At 38.6% G+C, this 22,675-nt stretch overlaps 1 protein-coding gene across 1 annotated transcript in view; it reads right to left on the bottom strand.

Annotated features, from left to right (window-relative positions):
* Positions 1-22,675, bottom strand: part of PRKDC (protein kinase, DNA-activated, catalytic subunit) — an 83,188-nt gene that overhangs the window by 28,815 nt on the left and 31,698 nt on the right. The window contains exons 38-59 of the mRNA XM_042835811.1: positions 20,617-20,784; positions 20,149-20,276; positions 18,528-18,735; positions 15,121-15,299; positions 14,122-14,290; positions 13,535-13,600; positions 13,061-13,133; positions 12,658-12,806; positions 11,556-11,693; positions 11,246-11,365; positions 10,095-10,238; positions 9,727-9,878; positions 9,031-9,162; positions 6,911-7,022; positions 5,389-5,513; positions 5,146-5,295; positions 4,590-4,763; positions 3,615-3,713; positions 2,731-2,941; positions 2,165-2,354; positions 1,625-1,840; positions 1,271-1,383 (exon numbers count right to left, since the gene is read on the bottom strand). Coding sequence (XP_042691745.1) covers positions 1,271-1,383; positions 1,625-1,840; positions 2,165-2,354; positions 2,731-2,941; positions 3,615-3,713; positions 4,590-4,763; positions 5,146-5,295; positions 5,389-5,513; positions 6,911-7,022; positions 9,031-9,162; positions 9,727-9,878; positions 10,095-10,238; positions 11,246-11,365; positions 11,556-11,693; positions 12,658-12,806; positions 13,061-13,133; positions 13,535-13,600; positions 14,122-14,290; positions 15,121-15,299; positions 18,528-18,735; positions 20,149-20,276; positions 20,617-20,784 — 3,216 coding nt within the window. The remainder of the gene's footprint in view (positions 1-1,270; positions 1,384-1,624; positions 1,841-2,164; positions 2,355-2,730; positions 2,942-3,614; positions 3,714-4,589; positions 4,764-5,145; positions 5,296-5,388; positions 5,514-6,910; positions 7,023-9,030; positions 9,163-9,726; positions 9,879-10,094; positions 10,239-11,245; positions 11,366-11,555; positions 11,694-12,657; positions 12,807-13,060; positions 13,134-13,534; positions 13,601-14,121; positions 14,291-15,120; positions 15,300-18,527; positions 18,736-20,148; positions 20,277-20,616; positions 20,785-22,675) is intronic.

Below are 22,675 nucleotides of genomic sequence, written 5' to 3'. Positions count from 1 at the left end.
ATTTTGAAGCCCAGAATTTTACTTGTAATTTCTGCCTTTACCAGTTAAACCAGCAGACAGTGGATGTATGCATACACTGAAGAGGGAAAGAAAAAAAGCTTGATTTTTAACTCTCTTTAAACATTTTGGATACTGTCATTTCAGACCATTCTTATTCCACAGCTTGAAAGGGATGATTATCAAAAAACTTCCAGAAGAAATCTCTTCGGGGAAATTAAGAAATTAGGGCTTTCCTAAAGCAATCTCCAAATACTTTCTTGCTCAGAATCTCCTTTTTCCTGTTGACCTATGGGGTAAGGTACTAACATAATGCACAGAGATCCGTATGTGTTTATGTGCAACAGATCTCTTGGAAAGTTTAAGGAGTCTTGGATACATTTATGGTCTCCTCCAGTCTTTTGGTGCGGAACACCAGATTTTTTTCATTTGTTTTTGGACTGTCAGAGTGATCATTTTTTTTTAACAGGTTCTTTTTCTTGCAGAGTAGGAGGAAAGGGGAACTCTGGTCTACAAGTAAATAAACTGACAAAAAATAGGTGTTTGTGTGGTACTCCCAGACATAGGTTCAACTAATACAGCTGTCTGCAGCTGCAAAGAATTACAAGCATGTCTCAAAAATTAACTCTCAATCCTGGGTTACTTTGTTCTTCTTAAACTGCTGTCATTTTTGGACAATAATAAATGTTATTTTAGTCACACAAACCTTCGAAAAACTGCTAGAGTTTATTTAAACTAATCATGAATACGTAACAACTAATAAACCCATACTGTACCAAGCTTTAATAAATACTCAGTAAATGCTTATTACTTACTGAGCTTCCTTCAGATCGAAAGTCCTCAACAGCTCACATCAGCCCATTGGCTGTATCACATTTTTGAGTTTACCTTCAGATAACTGATAAGTTTCTTCAACTAATTCTGTGAAGTATTCTTACTTCAGGGTTTCTAATTTTTGGGATGACTACCATAAAGAGCTTCTACTGGGAACATCTCCCTTTGCTACCAGGGATTCCATCACACTTTGTACACACTACAGAACAAAAGTGTTATCTAGCTCTATTCTTCCTCCATCCAAGTATCCATTTCAAGTATTGTCATATAGATCTTATCACAAAAATAGCACAATTTTTAATAAAACCTCTTAAAGCTTTCACAGTAGCAACCAGTACCTTACACCTACCCTTTCTTCATACAATTACTTCTAGAGATAAAGAACAAGACTGTAATGGGACTGAGGCTCAAGGTTTTAAACTTAATTGAAATGACAAACCTTTTCTCTTTTCTGTTCAGCCACACCTTTTCTAGCATACATCAGACTGACTTTCTCTTGGTCCTTCAAGAAACGCCTCCGCAGTCTTAAAATTTCTGCTCGATCATCTATACCTAGGCATAAAATGGAACACCACCTTAAGCATTCAGGTCTTTTATCTCACAATTTAGCAATTCAGCAGTTCTTAATGCAATCCTAGTTTTCTGCCATACTTCGTGCAGCTATCAACACACACTCCTGGAAACCAAATCTGTAAAATTCAACCTCAGATAGAATGGTAAAAGACTGTCAGCCAAATAAGTGTCAAAGAGGGCCAACGTGTAATGTAGAAATTGCACTGTAAGGCCCACACACCTTTAGTTTTGCTGTCCACTTCATTTCCAGGTAAACTCAGCCTTTTTTTCCCAAAATCTGGCCCTACAGGTTTAAATGCTGCTTGTTTAAATTTTTCACTCCGTTTGTTAACTAACAGCATGGATGAAGACAAAGACTCAGAGGAAGAAGGAACTGTATACTCTGCCAAAGTGTCAATGCTGTTTCCAGTTAGCCAATTAAAAGAACTTCTACCGCCTGTAAAGAAAAACACAGAAGAGCAACACCTGTAAACTTCAATGAAACACATGAACTCCCTCCCCTAGAAACATAACCCCTAGCGTTCATAAGCAGAACAGATTGCAAGAAGCACTTCTACATTAGGCAGAACATTAAAGGTGTATCAGACCAATGAAAACGTGAATAAATCTTTTTCTCATTAAAAAATAAAAGCTCTTGAATACTAAGTATTAAGTGCATTTACACTTCTGCATTAAATATTCACATGCAACAGGAATGAAAAGAATGGAATCGTTCTTACAGTAAACAACAAAATTTCAGAGGCCTCATGTCTGGACTTACTGACATTCTGTGTAGGTGTAAATTCATATTGCCTTTGGGTAGCTCTCACTTGACCACCTACTGACCCAGAAATGGAAAGGGATCTTTCTTGTGATGAATTCCTGTTAGTACTCTGTGAAGCCTGAGTCTCCACAAACATAGGTGTGAGCATGGTACTTCGATAACGCCAACTGGAATCGATTACAAAGTCCTATAAACACACACAATAATTAATAAAAACAGTAAGAGTGGAGGCTTTTTGCCTGTGAAAGACAGGATAGCAGAATGGAAGTACAGAATCTAAAACATCATCCTAGACACTTGGGCAAAACTTGGGTATTAAAAACAAACAAACAATACATAATTACTCCCCATAGCTCAGCAAAAAAGCTTGCTGAAATTTGGACGGGTTAGCTCAAGATTGATTCATAAATATACCATGCATAACCCAGCCCTGTTACAGGTGTTAACTATTAATTCAAAAAACACTTTCATTAGTCTTCACTCTGTTCTTGTCAAAGCAGCAGCTACAGTACGGATTGGAATTTGTCACATGGCTGTGCACATGATAACACACTCCTATTTACCTGAAATTTGCATTCAGATAGTGGGTGCTCAAATATTTTTCTGGAATAATCTGGGCTTTTGCTGGTCATTTCAAGCAGAAAATTTGTGATCAGACTCAAGTACTGTGTTTCAATCTTGGCAGAATATAAAGAACTTAGCAACATCAGCATACGATCAAGAATATTTGCAGGTAATCTTGTCTCGTCACTCCAAAAATTCCTAACAATTAATCTGTAACGGTAAGAATGAGTAACTTAACTCCTTATCTGCAAACAGAAAATGCAACATTTCCAAAAAAGGTCAATTTTAAATAAAACAATAACATAACAACATCAACAATTAAACCTTTCAAACCATGGATCTTCTGCTGAGTTACATGGACTTGCACGTTCATCTCCCATGCTCTACGCCATTTAACCGATATTATAAAGGTCTACTCCAAAAATAAATAAATATTTGTATTGTTTTCCTCTCAAGAAGTGCTATGGGTGATTAAGCACAGAGAGCTCCTGTCTTCTGCTTCACTAAAAAAAAAAAAGTCAAAGGCATTCAACATCCTCCAACACCGAATCTATTCATGCATCTGTGTATAGCGAGAGCCTTGTTCAAAAACTTCAGAATGTTAATGCAGAATTAGGACCAGCCCAATGAAACAATTTCTCCATGGCTTAGAGATTTGTTGAATAGTTCTGTGATTCACCATAATTCAGTGTAATAATTCAGAAGCTATGGGACACAATCTTATAAATTAACTCATTGCAAGAAAAGGAAGTAGCATTATCTTGATGTCATGCTTTCATATTAAAATACCTTAAAACATCTAATGACTGTATCTCATATTATAAACGAAGGAGGAGCAATTTAAGGACTTATTACTTCAGTCATCACAACACTGTTTACTCACTGCAGTTCAGCATTCTCATCAATCAGTCCCTGAAGCAGGATTTCTTTTGCCAGTCTGTGCACTTCCTGAGAATTGTCATCTGCTTGGCTTTCTGGATCGCTGCCATTAGGAGAAAAATGTCTCTTAGTGACTTCTCTCAAACAACGCATTAAAGAAAAAAACAAGAGGATGAGGATGGTGGAAGAAAAGGAGGAACTGCCCTTATTAATATAAAAAGTCACAACTTGGCATGACAACACTTCCTTTCATAATATGAGGTCTTCGTTCCTAGAAATGGCTTGTCTCTCCACTATTTAGAAAAATAAAAAGTCAGAAAGCCAGAAAATACGTTGTTAGGTTTTTATTATAAAGGCCCAGCAGAAGTAATGCTGAGTTAGGGAGGTTAAAAAAGAATAAAAGCAGTGGCATCTTTTCACAAGTGACACTGCAGTAAAATTGCCTGCACGTTCTTCAATAGAATCATCCATTCTAACAGTAAACAGTTATTCTTGGACAAAAGCATACAACAGAATACAACCAAGACAGAGGATGCAACAGCACACTCTTTCAAGAATACACTGTTTTCTAAGTCAAACAAAGAACACCTTCATATCACCAGATTGAACAGACCCAGATTGTGCCAAAGTGCCTTAATACATCTCCTGACTACAATCAAATTTCTATACCGTGCAATTCTTACTATAGCTATAAACACTGCCACAAGGAAAAAAAAAAAAAAGTGAGAGCATCAGACTAAGACTTCTTACACCACTGCGCTGTGTTGATGTACTATTCTAGTTCTGGGCTGAAGCTCAGGTCTAAGCCTTTGTCCCTTAGTTTAAATTATTAAATCACCATGAAAGAAGGTCCGAGGCAACCCACTGGAGTTATTTGTTTGAGAACTAGAAAATCCCACATAGAAGGACATGAAATTGGAAGACAATGTTATAGATGCTTTCAAACCACTGAAAGACAACACCTGCAGTGAATACATACCTGTAATTATCATAAATCCACATCAGAATATCATACATGCGCTGTCGACATATTACAGAAGGGTGAGAAATGAACCCTGTCACTCCTGGAAGAAGTTCTTTAAGTTCTGGTGGTTTCAGTGTAGACAGCATCTTGTATATTATATCCAAACAAACCCTTTGCCTTTCATCATCCCTAAAGTTGAGAAAGGGAGAGAAAACAAAAATTAAAGATTATTACCTTATTCTTCTCTTCATTGCTACACAGAGAATATCAGCTCAGATTTTACCAACATCTGCTTTCATTTAAAGAGCTTCATGTAAATACTATCGAGTTCAACTTAGAAGTAACAATAAAACTAAAGCAATACATACTAAAGATGAAATCCATACCCTAGTGAATAGGAGTTGAAGTTTCACCTTAATATTATATAGGTGGTTGTTTGTTTTTTTTTTCCTCACATTGAGTTAACTATCTTATACTTAACACTCAGATTCCATTTGCTCAGGCAATAGCGAGCAGTGTTATCAAAAAGCTCACACTACTTATTCACACTTATAGCCATGTGACCACTTACCTGTGTTTCATGATCTGGATGAAGTCTTTACTCTTTAACTGCAGATAGAGGTCAGGTATTTCCTCTGCTCGGCACATAATTACTTCCAAACAGTAGTTTTTCATCACACCATGAAGTTTTGGTAATAGAAAGAATACTGCATTCATAAACCTTAACATGAACATAAGCTCATGAAGAAAAGCAAGATAGTTTCCATTATTCCCCTATATCTACAATGAATTCACCATGTAAATTATGACATACCTGTCAGCAAGAGGAGGAAAATTCTTAACAACTTTATTCAAGCATATTATAAACTTATCCTCTTGGGTGTTCTGATGATGTTTTAATTGTTTTATGACACAATCATAAATTGGATCTTCAAGTATCTGAGAATTAGAAAGACAGTGTGACATGTATAGCCATGAAATCTATAACCACATTAACAACACACAGTATTGCTGCTATACTGTTTGTTTCTATTGCATTTTGCTTCATACTAACTTTATGGTGCTTCTGGCTGCCATACAGTGATGACTAGCTGAAACACGACTGCTTCACAATGCCTTTCTGAGCTTTCTTTGGTTTTGAACCAAAATCTTAAATTTGAAATACAAGCTTATATAAATAGTAAATATTGAGTATGGTAGATTTCCAATCAGTGAACGTAAGAAAAAAGTATTTTTACTGAAGATGTTTAGTGAATGAAGTAGCAGGCATCACTAAGTGTCAAAGAAATTAACTTTGAATAGGATACAATATTTCAACCATTTTTGCTACTTTATGCAAAACATTGCTTTTAATAGAACGTGAAAAACTACAGGAGAGGAGGTTGCAGGAATTCAGTTTAGAAAATATGCTCTAGAAACTGTAAAAGAACAAACAGAATGCAATTTAGTGGGGAATAATGCAGGGATATCCTGCAAGATTGGAGTAATAATCCACCGAGCCAGTAACATGGTATTTCTGGAGTAGCAGCTGCAGAATGATAGTTAGGAGTTCATAAGTGTGGCAGCATTGTATCTTTTTTTTTTTTCCCTCTCACATACATCCCAGCACATATCCATTATTAGCTCTTAGAGTATACATTGTCTATTGCTTTTAAAAGTAGTCAGTGGACTTCTTTTGTGCATAAATTTGCCTAATTTCTTTCTGAACCTGCTGATGCTACTTACCTCCAGAACTCCCTGTGATAACTAACAGTTCTGTAAAGAGATACTGCCAGTATCTGTCTCAAATTGATTTCTATGATCATCAAACACTATCCCTTGGTGCCAGTACTATAAAATTCAGTGAGTAACAGGTTTGCATTCATTTCATCCACACTCTAGAAAATAAGTGGATTCATTATCCACGAGAGCTCTAAAGGCCCAAAATTAAATATAGTAGCCTTGAATCTTACATCAAAACTTGCCAGTTACTAAACATTCTCAGATACAGATGTTCAAAATGTAGCCCCAAACCTTCCAACTTTTAGTTTTCTTTTTTAATCAAAAAGTGGTAAAAACAAGAAACTCCAAAACTTTAAAATGTACATACACAAGTGTATGCAGGAGCAGAATAAAGCCCATTCACCTCTAGCTCCAAAACAACAGGGTAGACACTCAGCTCTTAGTTGATCTAAAGCATTTGACATCTTGAGTTAATGAGTTAACCTTTCAATCTGTTGGACAAAGGCTGCTGAGTTCTAAAAACATTAATTTTTGTAGCTGAACTGAGCAGCAACATAAAAGATGTAAACATATTTAAGACAGTAATGGTGACACACCTAAATACAGCTACTTACGTTTTGTCTCTCAGCTATATACTGAAGAGCAAGTCCCAACACTTCTGCAGCAGCTGCATAAACTTCTTTATATCTTAATAAACCCATGTTACTGATCAGAGCCTGAAAATACCTAGCACAAAAACAGATGTGTTACAAGCCACTACTCCAGCATTTGATTTTACATTGAAAAACTTTCGAGCTGTCTAACAGCACAGTGACTACTTTTAGAAGAGATCAATATGGCTCAATACTGATTCCCACCTACAGTGTCCCAAACCTTGCTGTGGCAGTTCCTGACTCTTTTAATTCCCATGAAACTGCACTCCAGGGGCTCACTGTAATAAAGCCTACATACTTCTCAGTGTTTTCCAAAATAAATTAGCTCCGCGTTTCATAGATTCATACAACATCTCAAGTTGGAAGGGATACACAAGAATCATCAACTTAATCTCATGATGCCACATAGGACCACCCAAAATTCAAACCATATTTCCTTCCTCCAGCAGTTCAGGACTGTGCCCACTGCCCTGGGCAGCCTGTACCATGCTCTCTGCCCTTTGGTGCAGACCCTTTTCCTCATCCCCACCTGACTCTCCCTTGACATAGCTCCATGCTGTTCCCTCTGATCCTGTCGCTGTCAGAGAGCAGAGCTCAGCACTGCCTATACTAGTGCTACTAGTATAGGAGGGCCCTCCACTTCCTACGAGTAGCTGCAGCCACCATGAGGCCTCCCCTCAGCCTCCCCTGCTTGGGGCTGAACAAACCAAAGCCACTCCTCACACACCTTTGCCCTCCAGACTCTTCACCATCTTGGCAGCCTTTCTCCAAATGCTCTCTAAAACTTGTACGCCCTACTCATATTGTATGCCCAAGCCCACACCTGGTGCTGGAGGTGAGGCCGCACAGTGTAGAATAGCACAATCCCTTCCCTTGCCCACTGGCAGTGCTGGACCAGATGCACCCCAGGGTAGAGTTGACCCTTTGGGCTGCCAGGGCACACTGCTGACTCACACTGCACTGCATTAAGACTAACAGGACTGTAATGACTAGGACTTTCTTGTCCTTTTTGAAAACTGTGATGACATTTGTCAGCTTCCAGCCAAGTGGGACCTCTTCCTGTTCTTAAGGTTATTGAAAAATAATTGAGAGAGGTCTCACAATGACATCAGCCAGCTTTTCATACCCTGAGGTGAATCCCATCAGGCTCCATGGACTTATATGCATTAAAGCCAGAGCAGCAAGTCCTGCAAAAATTTGGAGCTGGCTGGGAATTTACCATTATTGCAGTAAGGGTCTTCCAATTCAGGGCTCCAGGGACTTCAGAGTCCATTGTCAGTGTTGTAGACAGGCAAAGAAGGTATTAAATGTCTCTGCTTTATGTGTGGTCACCTCATAAGTAGGGACAATCTCAGCAAGTAATGGACCAATGCTATCTCTGGTCTTTCCTTTGCAGTTAACATATTTAAAGAAGCCCTTCTTGCTGCTGGCCAGCATCCACTCTAATTGAGCTTTGGCCACACAAATTTTCTCTCTACAACAGGGACCAGTATTCCTTCAGTCCTCCCACGTTGCCTGATCTTGCTTCCAGTGGCCATATACATTCTTCTTTCACCTAAGCTCTAGAAGAAGTTTGCTCAGCCAAGTCAGTGTACTGCTCTGTCTGCTTAACTTTTGACATCAATACTTAAAAAGTGATCAGTGCTGACAAACAACAATTGGTTCAAAAGCATTTTTTCAGGGCATCTTGTCAACTAGTTCCCAACAGCCTAACATCAGCACTTCCCATGTCCAGGGTTAAAGTTTTGACAGTAGTGTTCCCCTTATCACCTCAACAACTTCAAGGCAGTACGGCCAAGATGGACGCTAGTCACTACTTTACCTACAAAACTACCTCCATTTACAAGCAACAAATTGAGGAGGGTACATTTCCTAGCTGGTTCCCTTAGTACCTGTACTGAGGCAGTATCACCAACTTTACAGATAAAAAAAGCACAGTGACAGACAATAGCAAAGGGATGATGGGTCAAAAAGTTCCCAATAAGTGAACAATGTAACTCCAATATTTTATGCTGACAAGTTAAGAGTTGCTCTCTTAAGATTTTAAGTAAATTTGTTCTTTGAAGTGTTGCATTTCTCACCTGACACGATCTATTTCACACTTCAGGTCATAGGGAGGTAAATTGTTAGCTAGAACAATTCCCAGCAGCTGAATTCCCACTGAGTTGTCCTTTGTATCAGGATCTCCACTAGAAAACTTTTCAAATATTAAGCTGATGGATAAAAACATAAAGTAATTATATATATATATATATACACACACATATATATATATATGTATGACAAACCACTTTCTTTGTGTATGTATATTCACACACACAACCCAAGAACTCTTAGAAAACAAGTGCATGTACCCATTTACATACTTGTATATTCTTCCACCAAAAGTAGAGAGCAGAAGTAAAAACTAGCTTCAAAGAAGAAATCTTTACAGATTAGAGATTGTTACCCTACACAAATTCACCAGCTCAGAAGCACATCAGACCACAAAAATCTTACAATGTACTAATATTCTGTAATAATATATTTCAAACAAAAAGTAAGTCTTTGTAAAGATTTCTCTCGCTTTTGTTGCTTGTTGTAATTCTCTACATGTTCTCTCTCCTTGTTTAAACAAATTACATTTCAACTTCTGGAGAGTTCAGTTCTGAAGTTTTATTGTTAATTCTAGGGACAAAAAATTTACAGTTGCAGCTGAATTTACCTTGTTATCTGCTTTGATAACACTCAACTAATACTCATGAAATACTGACAAAGTAAAGATCCAAAGTGCTTGCCTGTAAGGTATGGAGAGACAGTTCTTCCAACACTCTATAACTGTCTTTATGATTTCCAGATTGTGTCTGAACACAGCTCGTTTCTGATGAAAGGCATTCTTCATCAAGAATTCAAGCAATCTGTTAGCCAAAATCTCATCCTTAATATTTCCCTACAATGAATGGAAGCAAAAATAAACAAAGTGACTCTGACATAAAGACATATATTCTGCTTTTTCCAAATAAGTAAATAAGCTGTTTTTAAAACTTAGTATCTAAATGAAACAGTGGACTGATGTACAAAGTGATTAGAAGCATAATAATAAACTCATCCATTATTTATCAAATAGCCATTAGAACAGCAAAAAATAATTTTTACATTTCCTTACTTTGGGAGTAGTTACACTCGTCCAGGAAAGAATGGTAACTGCTATTTCCACTACCATATAATGAATCCCTTCACCTCCATTATTGCCAGAAACAACAAGCTGCAGCATCGGACCAAGCCATTGCTTTGCATAGGGTCGGAAAACCTTTGGGAAGGGTGAAAAAAGTAAAATAAATAAAAATCAAGGACAACACACAGAGTATCTAATTCTTTAATAACCTGTTCAATAATTATTACAGGTGAGACTGCTAAATCAATTTGTTAGCATTTTGTTTAACCTAGTCTGAAATTATATCAACAACAAAAAAACCCAACAAATTTAAAGTAACTTTAAAATAAAAGGCCTTCCTAACTATATTCCTCACTTCTGCTTAAAAGACTTTTCACAAATCTTCATGTGAAGCTGTAATTATTTCAGTAGGGCCCCCATAATACAGCTCTAACATGATACAGTAGGAGCACTTCATGCAGAACATCTGTCCCTAAAGAATTTGAACAAGTATGCCACTCACCTGCTCTTTGAAATCTCTATTTCAGACACTTTTACTGAGAAGCATTAAGTAAGTGTTAAGTTTTCCTGAATTCTGAAATCCAGTTTTGTATTTTGGATTCAGAATATTTTAAACATTATTCTTTAAAATAAGTGTCTGAAATAGGAGCAGAAAAATTAGAGAATGTTTTTTTCTCAAAGTCACATGCCATTATATACCTTATACATAGGTTATAACAAAGGTTATACCTTTCTGCAACTAGAACATCATTTAGCTCTATGAGTTTTCAGAAGACTCGCCTGTGACCATTAAAATCACACTGCAGTTATTCCTACAAAGATGACAAACAATCAGCCATACCCCTTAACCAGTATCAATGAATTACTTACTTATAGTTTACACAAGATGCATGTTGTGGATACATTCTACTTCTAGAATTAGTTATTAGAAGAAAATTCATTTCTTTTATACTCCAAATACTGGCACTACTTTGATTTTTGGGCTATGAACAAGTTCCCTTTAATCATGACAAACCATTAAATTTCAACCTCCTCCAAAAGTCACAGCTGATAACATATTTTACCACATAAGAGCAATGCAGTTGATAATACAAGCTGTTATGTTAACAGAAAAAAAAAATAGGAAAAAAGAAATTACTCACATCCTCGGTATTAACAATAAGTTTTGCTATGAAGAGGCGAATATTTAATGGCACTGATGGATTTCCTAACTTACTATGCAGAAATTTCATCCAAAGAGGAAGGTCTACAGGAACCATGCCCTGAAATTTAAAGAAAACGAGCAAAAAAATCAATTCAATTATTAAACAAAACAAGCTTACCACACCAAAAAAAACCCTCGCCTCAGCACATAGGTATAGACATGAAAATTACAGAATGGAGGAATTCAATCAGTCACAGCTTCGTTGTTTTAACTAGAGAAACAATGCCAAATTTTTGGTTCATACTGGCCTCTTCCACTTTGGGTGTGATCTGGTTCCTCTGCATATGCTTAATCAGAGTGGTCATTGGTGCCATGCATTCATGTTGGTTAAGTTCATCCATCTCCAGTTCCAACTCATCATTCAAAACCATGTATTCTGACATCTCCTGAGGAAAAAAAATTACTGTGATTAACACAAATGTGTTTTCATCTAAACTGTGATAATACCATGAGTCACTCTGATCTTTTCAGTATGACAGATTTGACTGTACACTCAATCTGCAACAGGGAATAAATCAGATGCATTGTTCAAAAGCCTCCCAAGATGGATGTACCCACCTGTGCATTGTTTTCATTTTGTGTGCCTAGAGATGTCAGTTTCACACTGCTCTGACATTACGACCTGCTAGTATGGGTGGGGCAACTGCTGGAAGCAGGAAGAGTTCTGAAGCTCACAGAAACAATGTTGTTCCACAGCTGAAGACTTGGAAGAACAGCACTTAACATCTTCCAACAATAGTTAAAGACAAGGTGCCACAACAGAGATACAAAATTACTATGTAATAACAACAACAATAATTTATTCTTTGCATTTGATAAAGCCAGCTTGGACAAGTGTCTTTGAAAACTAAAAGACATGGGGAAAACAGGTGCCTAAGAGCAAAACAGAAGCATCGCAGGCCACTCTTGACTGCACACAAAGTCAAAAGCCACCTTTTAACAACTCTGTTGGCTTGTACTACTCAGCCTTAGAAAACCACAACAGGGCATGGCTTTTCTCCAGCTTATAGTACAGAGAAAAGGAGAGGAAAAAAAAACTGACAGAACACAGCTTGAGCCCACTCCCTCATCTAGAGAAAACCATCCTCAAGTAGAATAGAGGCTCTTCAACTTAGGTACCTTTAAAGTTTATAAGTGATTGAGTTTGTTATTTGATACATTTACTAGCAACAGCTGAAGAACAAACTCGGTAACAACAAATAAGCTTTGCTCTACTTCACTAACAGGGAACGTTTTTTATTTTTTTTCTCAGCATAACACACACTATTTCTATTTCACAACCTCAGTGAGAACACCCAATTGCTAAAAAGCTTAAAGCTTCTACATGTAGCACATAAGTCACTAAATTACCTTTCTCCTGAAGTGAGCACTGCCAGCTGTAACATCCTGGGAGCTATAAGAAAAACCTTGGACTCCAGTAGAAAAATCAAACTGACTCATTTCCTCACTCAAACTGCTATCCATCATGTATGATGCAGAAGCTAAATACTTGGGTTCATCTAAATAGGAAAAAGAATAGACCATTAATCAAAGCAATTACAAACAAGCATGCCTTTATACATTTTATACATTTATTTATACAGGAATTTATTTATACAGGAATCTGAGAGTGGAAGGGAACTGGTTGCATGACAAAGTACAGTGAATGCTATTACTTACTCCTGATACTGTAGAAGGCAATTAGCAGCGCATCAATAAATAGTGTATGAAAGGTAAGAGATAAATTTTTCATAGTCATAAATGAATTTCATACCCTGACCGTCATTCCATGCCTCTCTGGCTTCTTTTCTAATAGCAATGTATCTTTTCTTCCTTTCCAGGGGAACCTAAACAATAGAAATAAATAATTTCTAGATTACTACTATTTTTATTTTTTTTAATTTACAGTGTGACTTCTCAAAATTGTCAAAAAATGATCTAAATCATAATTAGAAATACAATTCCACACTGCAAGTGGTGATTATTAAAGGTTCCAGGTAACAGCTGAATCAATTATTTCTACAGTCATTCAAAACCAGACTAAATCATGCTAAACAATATACTGAAGGTTTGTTCTGTATATGATGTCTACATTTCCTTCAGAAAAATGTAATTTTAAACAGAGAAGTACTCCATTGTTTTCCCACTTCCTCCCCACATGACTAAGAATCAGTTCAACAGTGAGCACACTTAAAGATGTACTCATTTTTTTTTCTCAGAAATATGAAAATACAGAACTTCCACTCACCTCAATTTCTACAGGAAACATGTACTGACGCTTCAAGTCTATCAAGTTTTCAAAAATCAGCAAGTTCTGCAAACCAAAGAAAACTTGAAAACATCGAACTTATAACTCTGCATTCAATAACAATTGCTCTAACATTTTTCTTCTTCTTGTAAAAGTTCAAAGTACAAAAAAAAAACCAGCCAGTTCTGTTTTAGACCAACACTTAAGAAAATTTTGCTACTCAATTACTTGAGAACTTAAAGCACTGGCAATGCACTCTTTAAAAAGGATTTCTCTTATTCGTGTATATTTCAAGGACTGGAAAACTTAATAGATGTTTTCTTAGATATTAGAAAATTGATTGAGTGTGGAGAGAAACTGATAAACCTATCCCTACTTCACCCACCCCCAGCAGATGTCGACGCCTTCATCAGCAATTCAAATGACACGAAGAGGAAAGTCAGTCAACTACTCCTACTGCCTCACTGGGTAGTTCATTATATAATTGCCTGTCACTCAAGTCTGATTCTTTGATTTACTGACATCAACTAACATCTCTTCATGTTCCGTGCTCTGAAAGCTTCCTAGCAGCAACAATGGTTTCTCACCTTTTCTGATTTTTCTGTAAAGAGAAAGCCTTGATAAAATTTACTTTCAGTGAAGACACAACTAATAACAGCAATAGCACAATTATATGCTGCACAGTGATACTGTCTCCTCTTCTCCAGCAGCTGACTCTCCCCTGCCATGTTTTCTGTAAATGCGTCATAGCACAACCTGAAAATAAGAACAGGCAAAAATAGACATGTAAACACCAAAGTCTTTGCTGCCTTTTTCCTTCTCTTTAATAAGCACAGGAGAGCCCTCCCAACAAAAGACAGAATCAACAGAATTTCAAGAGATCTATATCACTATAGCAGTATTAGGATTAAATCACAATGTAACCATTCACCAATGGCACAGCCAATTTCCACTGCCATCTTTAATGTCAAGGAGATGGCAGGGTATTTTCATAGAAAATGAAGATACCTTTCAACTCATAAACAAACAAGTCTTGTGGCTCTTTCCCACCAACTTATCAGTGCACAGGCATGCTGAGCTATGCTATGGATTAGCCAGACAAAACTGGTTTAGATAACAATTTTTTAATAGGACTTTTTTCCCATAAGCACCTATGAATCTTAAGCAAATCATAGAAAAAAAAAAAAAAAAAAAAGCTTTTAAGTTCTCTTAGGTGCATTACGATTCTGTCCTAAGTGTTTAACAATACTCAAACTGAAATTTAAAGGTAAAGAACCATACTGAAAAAGCAAGAAAACCAAAACAACTGGGAAGAAGTCATTCTGAGATAGGATTGTAGATTATCGTAGAACAGCTCAGGTCGGAAAGGACCTTAAAAGATCATCAGGTTCCAACCCCCACATTCAATATCAGTTTATCAAATATAAATCAAATATTGAGTACTCTACTTAAAACCAAAAGCTACATAGCAGATTGCGTTCATCCTTGACCAAGTCATACTTCTGCTTTACACGACATACCTAAAAGAGTATCTACCCAAAATATAATTAGAAATTGAAAGGAAATACAAGGAAAAAGAATCTTACTTTATTAGTGCCTTGGTAAGTTCATTCCCTTCTACACTTACAGAGCCACGGTAAGCTTGGTTAATTTTAGAGTCCTTGGAGTGAACATCCTCTTTTGAAAGACGTATATACATCACTTCCAGCAGCTTGTAATAACCCATTTTCTTGGTGATTTGTGTATCAAAAACACATTCATTGGACTGAAAACAAATAAGCAAAGACTAAGAAAAACTTCCTAGATTTTGACCTTGCTAAGGAGGTCCGTGGTTACTCTAGTTACTGCTAAATAGCCTTCAGATTACTTTTATCTTCTACAACAATAACTTACAAGTTTAGAGTGTCTGTGTAAACAGATCAACATAGTTTTAATAACTGTTTTATCAGGTAAACTGTCTTAACTACGATTGACTAAATAGTTAGAGTGAAACTGGAGAAATATGTGCAGACTATCAAATAATGTCTCAGAGATCCTAAGCAAAACACACCAGTAAGAGCAACACAAGGAGACAAACACTGTTGGTGATGAAAGAAATCTGTCAGTTTGAATTGTCTGTCAAGAATCAACGGCCTTTTGTGCAACTTGAAAATACCTAAATTCTTTTACCACAACAGGAGCTGAAAACACAGAACATCCTTCCCCGCGAAAACAAGAATTGACTTGTTTTTAAACAAAGCACACATGTAGAAACAAAGATAAATATATATATATAACCGCTAAGCAGACAAAATTAAATATCATGTCCCTACTACACCATTTCAAAAAATGTACCCATGGAATTTATGAGTTTCTTTGTGCACTTCACTTCAGCACTTACAGCAGTAGAGGCACGTGTAAAAACATGTGTTTAAGTCTACATCTAAAGTCTTCTTTCCAGAGCTTTGTTTATAATGACTACCATTAGAATACCTCCTGGGAACCTAAGACAAGATGCAAAGGAATGGCACAAAGCTGCACAAGGGAACATTCCAACTGTATATTTGGAATTTATTTATTTCTTTGTTTTTACAGTGGGAGTGGTTAAACACTGGAACAGGTTTCCTGGAGAGGTGGTTGATATCTCGTGTCTGTTAGTATTGTGGAGGCATTTGGACAACACCCTCAATAATATGCTTTAGCTTTTGGTTAGCCCTGGAGCAGTCAGGAAGTTGGACTAGATATCTTCATGAGGTCTTTCCAACTGAACTATTCTATTCTAAATTTGGATCGTTTCAGCACCTTGTCTGTGCTGTTGCTCTTAAACAGATGCATCATAAAAACTAACAACATCTGCCTTTACATCAGCCTTTAACAGCCAGATCAGTTATCCTCTGGGCTTTTTATGCCTCAATCTGGAAGTCTGGGATGCTGCTCAGAATATGCCCCCAGCAATTCCGGTGGAGACAGTCAGAGAGCTCCTCCTCCGTCTGGACTGTCACAAGTCCATGGGACCAGATGGGCTGCACCCTTGGGTGCTGAGGGAGCTGGTGGGGGTGACTGCTGAGCCCCTCTCGGCCATCTATCAATGCTCCTGGTTAACTGGTGAGGTCCCAGAGGATTGGAGGCTTGCTGACGTGACTCCCATCTTCAAGAAGGGCCGTAAGGAGGATCCGGGGAACTATAGGCCTGTCAGCCTGATCTCAGTACCAGGGAAGGTTATGGAGCAAATCATCTTGGATGAGACTGCACAGCATGTACGCAGTGTCCAGGGGATCATGCCCAGCCAGCGCAGGTTCGTGAAAGGCAGGTTGTGCTTCACTAACTTCATCTCTTTCTACGACTGGGTGACTAGTCTGATAGATGAGGGAAGGGCTGTTGATGTAGTCTTCCTAGACTTCAGCAAAGCCTTTGACACAGTCCCTCACAGGCTTCTTCTGGGGAAACTAGCTGCCTGTGGTCTGAACAGATATACACTTCTTTGGGTAAGGAACTGGCTACAAGGCTGTGCCCAGAGGGTCATGGTGAATGGAGTGAAGTCTAGCTGGCGACCCGTTACAAATGGTGTCCCCCAGGGGTCGGTACTGGGGCCCATCTTGTTTAATATCTTTATTGAATGACCTAGATGAGGGCATTGAGTGCACCCTCAGCAAGTTTGCAGATGACACCAAGCTGGGAGGTGGTGTGGATCTGCCTGAGGGTAGGGCGGCCCTTCAGAGGGATTTAGAGGCTGAACCACTGGGCTGAGGTGAATGGGATGAGGTTTAACAAGGCCAAGCATGGAGTTCTGCACTTTGGGCACAACAACCCCGCACAGCGTTATAGGCTTGGGGGTGAGTGGCTTGATGAGTGTGAAGAAGAGAAGGACCTGGGGGTGTTGGTTGATGCTCGGCTGAACACGAGCCAACAGTGTGCTCAAGTGGCCAAGAGGGCCAACAGCATTCTGGCCTGCATTAGAAATGGTGTGGCCAGCAGAAGCAGGGAGGTGATCATCCCCCTCTACTCAGCACTGGTGAGGCTGCACCTCGAGTACTGTGTTCAGTTTGGGCTCCTCGCTACAGGAAAGATGTTGAGGTCCTGGAGCGTGTCCAGAGAAGGGCAAGAAAACTAGTGAGGGGTCTGGAGCACAAGTCTTATGAGGAGCGGCTGAGGGAGCTGGGATTGTTCACTCTGGAGAAGAAGAGGCTCAGGGGAGACCTCATTGCACTGTACAACTTCTGAAGGGAGGTTGTGGTGAAGAGGGATTTGGCCTGTTCTTCCAGGCAACGAGCAGGACACGGGGCAACGGCCGCAAGTTGTATCAGAGGAGGTTTAGGTTGGACATAAAGGAAGCACTTCTTCTCTCAGAGAGTGGTCAGGCACTGGAATGGCTGCCCAGGGAGGTGGTGGAGTCGCCGTCCCTGGCAGTGTTCAAGAGGCGTCTGGATGACATGCTGCGTGATATGGTTTAGTACTAGTGGTGGCAATGGTGATGAGGAGATGGTTGGACTGATCTTATAGGTCGTTTCCAACCTTGTGATTCTATGATTCTATGAACTAGAAGAGAACCTCATCAAGAGTACACACACTGACAAAAAAAATCGTTGGATTTAACTAACATGGATGAGAAGAAACAAGAAAGAAACATCTACTGATTGTAGCCAAGACCCTTCAGCAAATGATTAAGAGCGCAGACCTTTCTCCAAGGGCTTTCATTACACAGGTCTAATACTCCTCTTTCATAATGTATTAGTAGACTACCATTTTATACTTAAAAGTTAGAGTGAGTTTTGACAGTACCTCAGATCCCTTTTTTCACATATACAGATGACTTATCAGCTGTACACAGAAGAAATGCAAACACGCATTAACTTCAAAGCAACAGAATCAACACACATGAGGAAAATCTGCAAAATACAGAAAACTGGCAAAATTGAAAGCAAGTGGTTTCAACTACAGCATTTCAATCAAACCTAAGCAAAATGTATGTAGAGACAGTCAACATCACATTTCCCAATTTATTTATAATTCATACCTTTGTAAACCTGGAATTAAGTGTATCCATAGCCTGCACTATAGTCTTGCAAAAAAACTCTCTCAGAGCATCCAAGCTGCAGTGCGACATGAGAGTGAGGAGAGAGCGATCCACAAAAGCTTGACGGACAGTATTTGAAAGAAGGTCTTCATTCTGGAACATCTTGTGAACGGTGTCCAGCAGTACTGCTTGTTTGTCAGTGCTGCTCCTAAATAAGATAGAAATTGCAAGAAGAAAACTCATTCTTACCAGACTCCATTTGCGTTTTAAACCACTTCTGTCATTAAAATTATATTGTCTTTGTTCATACACACTTAGGTATCCTACAAGACATGCAAGATCAGTTTGAAACTCTCTAAAGCAAATCTCAGCTTCTTGCCCTGCAAGAAGTGGTAAACTTGCTTGTACATCTCTGATGGTTTAATACAAAAGTCATCTTTGTCAGCCTCAATCTAAAAAAAAAAAATATATATATTAAAAAACAGCATCTGGTACAAATGAAAGGTGGAAGCAAATAGAAAAAGATGAGGAAAGGTATTATCCTGTTCTGCACAAACCTTGAGCTTTGTGTGCAGGTTTGGGCACCACAGTATAAAGACTTAAAGCTATTGGAAAGTGTTCAAAGAAAGTCTGTGAAGATGGTGAAGGGTCTGGAGGGAAAGGTTGTCTGAGGAATGGGTAAGCAACCTGGGTTTGCTCAACCCAGAGCAGAGGAGTTAAGGGGAGGCCTCATGGAGGCTGCAGCTCCTCACAGGGAGCTGAGGGGCAGCACTGAGCTCTGCTCTGTGTGACAGTGTCAGGGCCCGAGGGAACAGCATGAACCCCTGGAATAGGCTGCCCACAGTGGTTGTCACAGTCTCAAAATGTCAGAGTCCCAGGAGTGGTCAGACAACATTCTGATGTAGGGTTTGAACTTCGGGTGGTTGTGTGTGGAGCCAGGGTTTGATGATCCTTAAGGGTCTGTTCCAACTCAGGATATTCTATGGTTCTAGATGAATCACTGCTCTGAATAATTTTATAGTAGCTAAAACTTCAAAAAATGGGACCTGGGCAGAAGATAAATGACTGCATGTCGCAAACCGCATACTTCAAAACAGTCGTTACTTAACAGCTCATCATAAATTGGAATGCTTGGTTTCTAGACTAAAGACCTGTTCTGTGGACAGAGCATATTTTTGTCAACAGCTTATCAGTAGGGAAACACTTTAATTAAAAAAGGAAAAAAAAAAAAAGTGCTGCTCCTTTTCCAAGGGAGTTGAGCAAATTAACCTGCTGACAATTTAAGTGTTATTTACTTATGCGAGCACTGCGGTTACACAGTGATAGCAAAAATAGGTATTGCACACAACTACTACCTTCAAAGTGCATTGTGCATTCTGCCAGAATGAGCCACTTTACAGAAGGCTTTACAGAATTTGTCCAGAAATTGGCAGTGTCATCTGCAAGTTGGTGCCACTTCAGAAATATTTTGGAATAGTGAAGACAAAGTAACTACATGACTTAAATGTATTATATAAAATGTTATGATGTTAACTATCACTGTGATATGGACAAGACGGACATTTAAATCATAAAAAGAATCACTAAGACCAAGAGCAAAATGCAATGGACCAAAATTTACCTTTTGGAAATTCTTTTGAAGCTGGCTTGAAATAAGTCCTCCATAGAATGTCTATGGTCCCTACAGAGGACTTCTGTCATCAACTGCAACAACACTGGACTCTGAGACAACTCTAAAGCATCTAAAAACTGCAAAAAGATACAACACAAAGTAAGGAGTCACATGGAATCAAGTCAGTTCCATTTAACTTTTCCATATTGATCAGAAGCAGATACTCAAGATATGCATATGTAATCTGCACATGTAAATTCTACAACTGAATAAAAATTTAACTAAGAACTAATAGCTGATTTCCTTAAGGGAACTGAGCTTATCTTTCTAATTCCAGACTCTGTGATATTTAAGTACACACCTACCTCTGCTATACATACACATACACACACACCCCTATGTGATATATAGATAACTGTTTCAAGGTACAGTTCAACTAGGGTTCTAATTACATAATCATTTCTGAAAGACACTAACCTTCTTAGTGCAGTCCACATAGTTATTGTGCTTCAAGGTTCCTTTGGGAAACTCATCTGAACTCATAGGAAAATTGAAAGCTACAAGTTGATCAAGAGCATTCTTAAGTTCATTAAGTTTTTCTCCAGTCAAATTAGTGAAGAATGGAAGAATTATCACTGCCTGACCCTGAAAGAAAGATAAAAAAGCTTTAAAGTTTACTAATTACAAAGCATTTAAGGATTACAAAACAATCAGCAGTGGTTATGCTTACTGATTCAAAGTCTCAGAGAATTGAAAGATGCATCATGTAGCTGCTCTTCTTTAGGGTATTTCAGAAAACATCTTTGATCATTACTGAGTGGGAGTTAAAAAGCTAATTAACATTTCCTGCCCAACACTGCCATATAGTAGACTTCTGTGATAGTGGATGCTCACTTAAAAAAAAAAAAAAAAAAAAAAAAAAAAAAAAAAAAGAAGCCATTGCTTTAACGCATCACCTAGCTGCTAAAGCAAGGTTTATTTTGAATGCACAGTGAAGTTCAAAACTATCCACCAAAAGATGGACTGACAGAGCAGCAACCATGCAAAACTATTTTTTAAGTACAAAACTTATAGTGTTCTGGTCTGAAGCATCCACACAGCAACGTGCCCTTGTGACCAAGGCCAACGGTATCCTGGGATGCATCAAAGAGAGCATGGCCAACAGGTCAAGGGAGGACATCCTACCCCCCTCTACCATGCCTTGGTGAGGCCAGATCTGGAATACTGCGTCCAATTCTGGGCTCCCCAATTCAAAAAAGACAAGGAACTCCTAGAAAAAGTCCAGCAGAGAGCCACAAAGATCATTAGGGGCCTGGAACTTCTCATGTAGGAGGAAAGTCTGAGTAACCTGGGACTTACGGCTTCAAGCTGCGCCAGGGGAGATTCAGGCTGGACATTAGGAATTACTACTAGTCAGGCACTTGAATGGGCTGGTGGAGGGAGGTGGTGGAGTCACCAATCCTGGTGTTCAAGGAACGTTTGGATGTTATGTTGAGGGACATGGTTTATTGAAAACTGTTGGAGACGGGTGGATGGTTGGACTGGGTGATCCTGTGGGTCTTTTCCAGCCTTGGAGATTCTATGATTCCATGACTCTTCAGTCTGGGAACAGAAGGCTAAGAGACCATCTCATAACTGTTTATAAATATCTGAAGTGTGGGAGGACTCTTTTCAGTGGCATGCAGTAATAAGAACAAGGGGCAAGGGGACAAAACTGGAGCACAGGAATTTCTATACCAACACAAGGAAGAACTTCTTTATAGCAAGACTGATGGAACACTGGAACAGACTGCCTGGAGGCTTTGTGAAGTCTCCTTCTCTGCAGCTATTCAAGACTCGCCTGGATGCCTATGTGTTTGCCTTACAGCAGGGAACCTGCTTTAGGAGGGGATTGGACTCAAAGAACCGGAACAGGCACCAGAATGGCTGCCCAGGGAGGTGGTGGAGTCGCCATCCCTGGCAATGTTCAAGAGGTGTCTGAATGAGGAGCTGTGAGATATGGTTTAGTGCTTGTGGTAGCAGTGGTAATGAGAAGACAGTGGACTAGATGATCTTACAGGTCGTTTCCAACCTTGTGATTTTACGATTCTATGAACTCTAAAGATCCCTTCCAACTCCTACAATTCTGTGATTCCGTGTGATTCTGTCATCCTATAACTTCTACTTTCAGTATGCAGTACTCTGTCTCCCTCTCTTGACCAAATCACATATAGCAGTTACTGGTCTGATACAGAGATGGACCTCATTGCTTATTTATAATTTCACATTTAGAAAGTGTCAGTCCATGCTCAAAGCCTGATTAAAAAAATGTCACTTTAGAGTTATAAACTATTTGCAACTGACAGTAAATTTTTCATAGAAAAAAAAAAAAATGAAGTTACATCCAGAACAAAAGCACAGCATCTGTGACATTGCTTTCTGACTAAAATACAATTATTCACAATTTTTAGGAAGCTAAATAGGGAAATAAAAAAAAAAAAAAAAAAAAATGGAAGTTATGTCCATCTGCAAACTAAGGTAAAAATTCAACTCTAAC

Source organism: Centrocercus urophasianus, unplaced genomic scaffold (genome assembly GCF_019232065.1).
Source record: "Centrocercus urophasianus isolate 14NV4802_14NV808 unplaced genomic scaffold, USGS_Curo_1.0 seq_11, whole genome shotgun sequence".
NCBI classification, from domain to species: Eukaryota; Metazoa; Chordata; class Aves; order Galliformes; family Phasianidae; genus Centrocercus; species Centrocercus urophasianus.
The sequence above is the reverse complement of the archived record's forward strand: the minus strand, read 5'-3'. Positions and strand labels throughout refer to the sequence as shown.